The 7,109-nt window shown below is 41.5% G+C and overlaps 1 protein-coding gene across 4 annotated transcripts in view; it reads left to right on the forward strand.

Moving 5' to 3' along the window:
* The window catches only part of ctnnd2b (catenin (cadherin-associated protein), delta 2b), a gene marked incomplete at both ends in the record, with an annotated part of 130,470 nt that extends 126,593 nt beyond the window's left edge, over nt 1-3,877 (forward strand). For all 4 annotated transcript variants that reach the window (XM_080033444.1, XM_080033445.1, XM_080033446.1 and 1 more), the window contains 3 exons: nt 1,786-1,914; nt 2,782-2,858; nt 3,611-3,877. In XM_080033444.1, the coding sequence (XP_079889570.1) occupies nt 1,786-1,914; nt 2,782-2,858; nt 3,611-3,877 (473 nt within the window). The remainder of the gene's footprint in view (nt 1-1,785; nt 1,915-2,781; nt 2,859-3,610) is intronic.
* Between the last annotated feature and the right edge of the window lie 3,232 nt (nt 3,878-7,109).

The raw sequence follows: 7,109 nt of genomic DNA on the forward strand, positions 1-7,109 counted from the left end.
GCTAAGAGATCCATTCGTATTTAGAATATAGAAAAAACAAAAACATACAGTAAGAGTAGATTTTTAGTTGTCCTAAAAGGTCAACTTTGGTTGGCTAGAAAAAACAGTCAGGAAATAAAATGCCTGCTCTGCTCATTACATAGTCAAAGGACCCAATCTGTATATTCCAATTGTCCAAACTCAAACAATTAGGTTTGCTCAAAACATTCATACGTTGAGCTGTAGGGAAAAGCTAAAGCTATTGTGTTTGATATGGAAAATTACATTTTCTATGGCATGGCACCAACCCAGAATAAGCCACATCTAGAGACCTGATATATTGTGGCTCATTTACGGAGTTTCATGTGTTCTCAAAAGGATCATCTGTATAGTTTTGTACTGATATTGTTGCATAACCTGATGGGTAGTGAATGTTACATAATTGATGATTTGTGCAAATTCTTTTCCCAATGTGAATTCATATTCTCCATTCCGGTAAAGGGGGGGATACTTAAACTTGTTATTTGTGTTTTTATTGTACTCAAGGCAGCAAGTCAGATTCATTTGAAAATGCAAAAGCAATCTAGAAGAAATGCACAAGCTATCCCAAAAAAAGAAAAGAAAAAAAGAAAGGATTTATGTAACATTATTCAGATTTACGAGGCTGTCAACTTAAAGTGAAACCCACATTTTCTTTTGGGTATTCTGTTTACAATTATCCAAGCAGATGGTCCATTTGCCAATTGTTTGATTTCACCGCTGTGGAAAGGTTTCACTTAGAACAGAAAGTGTTCCATTGTGTGTATATAGCCTTCAGAATGTGTGCATTCCTCCAACAGTTCTTTGCCGCAGTGACAGGCAGTGGGTAATTGGGGCGAGATGGTGGCGGAATTACAATAGACTGGTGATATTAGCAGATCATTAATGAGTGAATGGATCAACACTAACTGTGTTGGAACATGAACAAGAGAGGCACATTGTCAGATACAGCGACACATAAAGGCTAAAGTGTGGCCGGCACGACAGCTTCCACTTGAAAGGCAGCTGATATAGTGAACAAAATATTAGAGAAAAATGCTTCGGAACCATATGGCTCTGAATTAATTGCCTGGCTTCCTCCACAATGGCTTTGCTGATCTAACTCGCTGCCCTCCCCTCACTCCAGCGTTTTCTCTGTAGATGTGATACCTTTTCTATTGTTTGATACAAGTTAATTGTCAAGCGAAAAATGGAAAGGCATTCAGAGATGAATAGGCCAGTGGGCGTTTTAAAATGAGTGAAAATATTTATATGTAGTAAATACAGGTGGAGAGAGATGGTGGCCTGTAGCCAGACAGACAGACAGACAGACAGACAGACAGACAGACAGACAGACAGAGAGAAGAGGAGACACAGGCAGAGTGAAGCCAGATAAACAAGGGGGAGGGATGACTCAGTGTTTATCTCTCTGAAATTACACACTCGTCTGAAAGAAAGCTAGAATGGCACAATGCCCACACACTAGTCACAATACAAACAGCGCCCAGTAGTGCCCCCTGTTTATCACCCTGTTTCAAAGTGATGGCTGGATAGAGTGGAGCCTCAGGGTGATGTGCCTTTGTCGTGATTCAGGCAAATAGAAAAAAAAGTAATATATTCTCAGGCAAGTACTGTTTGGAAATCTCTCTATGAAAGGACTCCAGCCTTGCTCTCATCCCCCCTGTTGTACTGTAGTGTCCACAGTCTGTATGGATCTAAAAGTGGGTTGACATTTGAGTTAAATATTATTCTGTCTGTGTGTGTGCGTGTGTGTGTGTGTGTGTGTAGTGAGCGCCCCTGCTTCACCCAGGGAGATGATGGCGTTGAAGGAGCGGAAGGCAGACTACGAGTCTACCGCCAATGCCAGCTACCATGGCAACAAAGGAGAACACACATCGCGGAAAGACACCATGACAGGTAGGGTTTTCCGTGCTGCATTCTCCCGTGTGATTTCAGATTAATGAATACCTTTGAATGATTAGAAACCATGTGGGCGTGAAGGGTTTTAAAAACATTAAAGGTATAGTTCAACCTTTTGGAAAACCTATCTAGCTGTTTATTATGGACACAGCCAAATATATCTCAATAAGAGTTCATATTTGCAGTAAAATGCAAAACATCCACTTAAAGCTGGGGAGGAGGATTTGGGAAGAAAATGGCAGTTGGATAGAGAATTGAATCCAAATAGCTCAACCGCTCCACTTGTTCCCTATGGGCCCTCCCTGACACGCTCTACACACCAACAACGTTGTGCCAAAGTGAATGGACACTGGACAGTCCAACCGCCAATAAGAACAGAGAATCGGAGCCTCGCTCTGAGTTGTCTAATTGTACAGCTCATGTTAACTTTGACCAATCAGAAATCATATACCCCAGCTTTAATGTGAATTGCCCGATTATTATTTTCCCTCAATATTCAGGGAACCTTTGGTGGTTTTTGAGTGTTTGTAAAGTTCCCTGCATAAATGGAGTCTCCTAAAATGTGACATCTTGATCGATGCAGTACCTTATTGTTGTTTTCATCGTTGTTTTTCATGAGGGTTCTTCTCAGCATTAAGTCATGTTAATGATGGCACAGCAACAGCAATTAAGGGAGAAGCTGGAGCGCCTTCTTGCTCTCCTTAATCATCATCATTCATCATCAATTTCAATTCTTAATGAAAAAATGTGTCAGGTTCCACAGATAGCTACTGATAGCCTAGCCACACTCCGCCTTGGCTTTCCGGTCATATCTGAATGAGCTTTAATGTTTACCTAAAGTCCTGTAACTCTCCGTCTCCACAGGTCAAATGTCCGGTGGGTCTTCGACGCTACACAGAGGAGCGTATGTGTCGCCTACTGATGACCTCAAGTATAACCAGGTATGAGCCGCTTTTTCTGAGTTCAACGGAAAATATATGTGTTGTTTATTTCAAATTAGAACTTGTAAGGTGTATTCAGTTAGCCTGGAAATCCAGACCTGCCGCTGGCTACTTTGAATTTGCTCAGGCTACTGGTCTGGACACGAACTTCATTAAATATGTCAGAAAAATTCTAAGCAATCAATCAAATCGTAATATCTGATATGGTCGGGCCAGAGCCTTATGTATGGGCCTCTGGGGCGGGCGTAACCTGATGACGTGATTATTACTGCAGTGGTCTGGCATGATATTCTGCTTTGTTGCCAGTGAATGCCTTTCATATTACCCATCCACCCTTTGGCACTAATATCTGAGGCTGGTTTTATCTCTTAACTTATGACTTGGCAGTTTCAATGGACAACAAAGATCAGTATCCATTTAACCTTCATCAATCAAACCAATATTGTGCGTAGATGCTAGTTTGCTGGCAAGCTAAACGGACTGGTCAGCCAGCCATCTTGCATTATTTCTATAGGCTCAAATTGTCTAAAAACTATCATTACTTTTTGGCAATGTGCTTTCAAAGCAGCATTTGTAGCTAGATGTGCATCCTCGATTGTTTATTTAAAGCATGGTCGGCTTGTAATACTTGTTCATATCAAATAGATGTCACTTCAGGATGGTTTTGGACCTGGCCATCATAATTACGATCATAATCATAATTAATAATTACTTTTTTCTCAGTGATGATTCGTTATCTTTTCTTTTTACAGATTTCTTCTCAGGGCCTGCCTTCAGAGCCCTACCCTCCTTTCCAGAACCCCCCTCCCATGCCCGAGGGTGTCAACTACGAGGACCAGGCCTTCTATGAGAGCCAGGTGCTAGCGGGAGGGCGCCCCCCGCAGGGAGACGTCAACATGCACCTGGGGGGCCTCAAGTCCACCGGAAACTACGTAGACTTCTACTCTGCCTCGCGGCCCTACAGCGAGCTCAACTACGAGACCAGCCACTATCCGGCCTCACCAGACTCCTGGGTCTAAGGGAAGGGGGGGTCCGCTGTACTTCCTGAGTAGCATTATAGTTAACAGGACGAAGAGAGAGAGAGAGAGAGGATGGGGTGCAGGCGAAAGCAAATCTAAAGACATTACACTCCTTTCAGAGATGGCAACGAGGGGACAAAGGAGGAGCGGCCATGCATGTGCATGTTACACCACCAACAAAAACCGACAGACACATTTTCTTTCTGTGTTTAGTTTGTGATCCACCAACTGCTACAAAGCTCCGCCGACAGAAAGACCTGCTGCACCCTAAAGGCCTCTGGACACAGAGCGTTAAGAGGAACGGACCTAAAGAATGAGAACATGAATGGAAAAGACAGGACAAGTTGGGGGAACTTATGGAGATGAGGAAGGACAATGAACGGGTAAAGTGGATCAGTGGGCTAGGAGGAACGGATGGAAAGGGTTTTGGATTGCGAGTAGGATGTGTGAGAAATACCCCCCAGGCGAAAAACCTGTATATATGTGGCATAGCAACATGGCTTTTAGTAATGTGAAGCACAAAGAAGCAGAGCTGTGTAGGAAAATGTAGGACGTCCGTCACCAAAAGTTTTGTTTCTCTCTATGGCTTCAGCGTGATGTATCCTCCTTCTGGGCAAAGAAACGCCTCCGGACTTTGTCATTTGTAACAGTTTATTCTTTTTTCTTTTTGTTGTGTTTCTACTTTTTTAATTCTGGATTCTGGTTGTATAGTATTTGATGTACACTGTACATTATACGGAGATGCATTGTGTACTGTACATTGCACTATTTTCTGTGTTATGTCAGGCCTTTGGGCATTTAGGTCAACCTCACTCTTCTCACTAGCTCCTCCCCCCCTTATACACACACAAATACACACAATATCTGCACTCAAGACTTTTGAAAAATTCATATCTCAGCTCAAAGACGGATGCCAACGCGTCACTAATGTGAAAGATTGGATATGAATTGGGTTTTTGAAGCATCAATTCTGTTAGGTCACGGTGCTCCTTTTACTGCCCTACAGATAGTGTTCACAGAATAGCTGACAGTACAACCACCAAAATAGCTCAAACGTCTCGTGACAGAAAAAAAAAATAGTTTTGAGGCAAGCTTATGTTGGTGGCTATTTTTTACATATTGACACCTCAAATCCCCTTATTGTTACCACAAGCCCCTCCTTTGAGTGAACTGTACTCATTGTGTATATAACCGTGCCAAACAAGGGTTACTTCCCCCTTAGCTGTATAAGGCATGAGGGGAAGATTAAGGGTGTGTTAAAGGGTCCAAGTTCAGCTGAACATCCTTGCGGTTCTAACGATGCCAGTTTGTAAATGCTTTGGTTTTTCTAAACTGTGTTTTACTCGGGATGAAAACTGTCTATGGGATTGGGGGAGAAAAAACATGCAAAGAAAATTTAAAAAAAAGAAAAAGAAAAATCCACAGTGGGACTGTGTGCGGGCGGAGCATCTCTTCCTTGTACTTCCTTGTAAAGTTGTACAAATGTAGTTGATTTCTGTGTTATTGTAAAATAATCAATGTTTGAAGTAAAAAGAAAAAAAAGGAAAAAAAAAAACTTTTCTGAAAGATGGGTGGCAATTCTAACTTCATGGTAGACAAAACTGTTAATAGAGTACGGATATATATTATATAAATATAAATATATATACTTTTTATGTGCAGATGTGGATGTCACTTATAGCAGCAACATTATGGGGGAGAAAAAAACAGCTACATGTAGGAATTTTGTTCACATTTTTTTTTATTTCCTGGTCAACACACTAAATTGTCAACTATGTGTAGTAATGTTGTTGCTATGTGGAGTAGAGTAGACCAGGGCCCAGGGATCCACGTTGTCATTAAAGCAGTCCAAAAAAGGTGCTACACCCGTGAGAAGTATTTCCAACGCGTCTGTATTTTAACCCTGTGCACAAAACGTTTGCTTCCCCTTTTCATTGATGACAAACTAATTGATAATCAGCCATGAGTTCTGATCACGTCACAGCTGACCCATTTTAAATAAAGGAGAACAGACACAAGTTTGATTCTTTACGAAAGTTTCGTCTCTGGTGCATGACATTCTGATCCATTGGTCTCATTATGCTAAACAGCAAAGATTGCACCCATGAATGCACGAGTGTTTTTGTCATTAAGTCAGAAATGAAATGTTATTTGGGTTGTTTCTTTTTAAGTGAGAAAGGTTAAATTTGTAAAATTGTGAAAACAGAACCCTGGTTCTCCTTACCCAGCACTGTTTAAAGGTTCCTAGACGTCATCTTCCTATGCTTAAAAAAATGACTCATGATGCAACTGTCCCCACGAAAAGCACTGGATGAAAAGCAGACATACTGTATTTGTTATAGTCTGGAAGCTGAGACAACATTGTGTAAGTTCCTTGTGATCCTTTGGCAGAAGAAAAAAACCTGACTGTAAGACCTGTATGGAGGTATAACGTCGGTAACCTTTTTGTTGCTAGACCAAAACGTGTATTAAAAAGCGAATTGTGAATCTTTCTATTGCCTCAAACAGATTGCAACTGCTCCAAAAAATATAAACAGACCATCGAAGAACCTCTGACTTTGAGAGTTGTTTGTTATGATGCCAAAAAGTGTCTTTGTTGTATTTTTCGTTGTTTTTCAATGATAATGATAATTTATGATAACAAGATTAGGCTACTCTTGAGATAGCCTTATCTCATTATGGGAACTGTGTGTGTGTGTGTGTGTGTGTGTGCAGGTCCATTTGTCTATACCAGTGGTTCTCAAAGTGTGGGGCGCGCCCCACTGGTGGGGAATAGAGACATGACAGGTGGGACGAAACGAACGGGAGGAATATGTGTCCACATCTGTGGCGCATAGTTTTTAGAAATATTTTAATATATATACAGTATATATATATATGTTTTTATCGTTTCCTAGCGTGAGTTGGAGGAGTGGAGGAGAGCCCCTGATATTCCCCTTCTTCAATTAACACATAAAAACCATAATAACGTGGATAGAGCAGAAGCCGAAATCATTGGCTCAGTGCACGGGCCAGGTAACCTGGACATCCAGACCCTGATATCTTGAACGATAGAGGGTCTGGCCACGATCAATAGTAATTTCCAACTCAAGGGGCGGCTCCTACTCGTGCATTTCAAATGCCACTGCACGCAGTTGGATAGCACTACAACCAATCAGAGCGACGTATTAAGCCCAGTTCGTTTAGCAAACAGCTGTTAAACTGTTAAATTAAACGTTTGCCGTTGTCGGTC

This window comes from Ammodytes marinus (genome assembly GCF_949987685.1).
Source record: "Ammodytes marinus genome assembly, chromosome: 9".
Taxonomy (NCBI): Eukaryota; Metazoa; Chordata; class Actinopteri; order Uranoscopiformes; family Ammodytidae; genus Ammodytes; species Ammodytes marinus.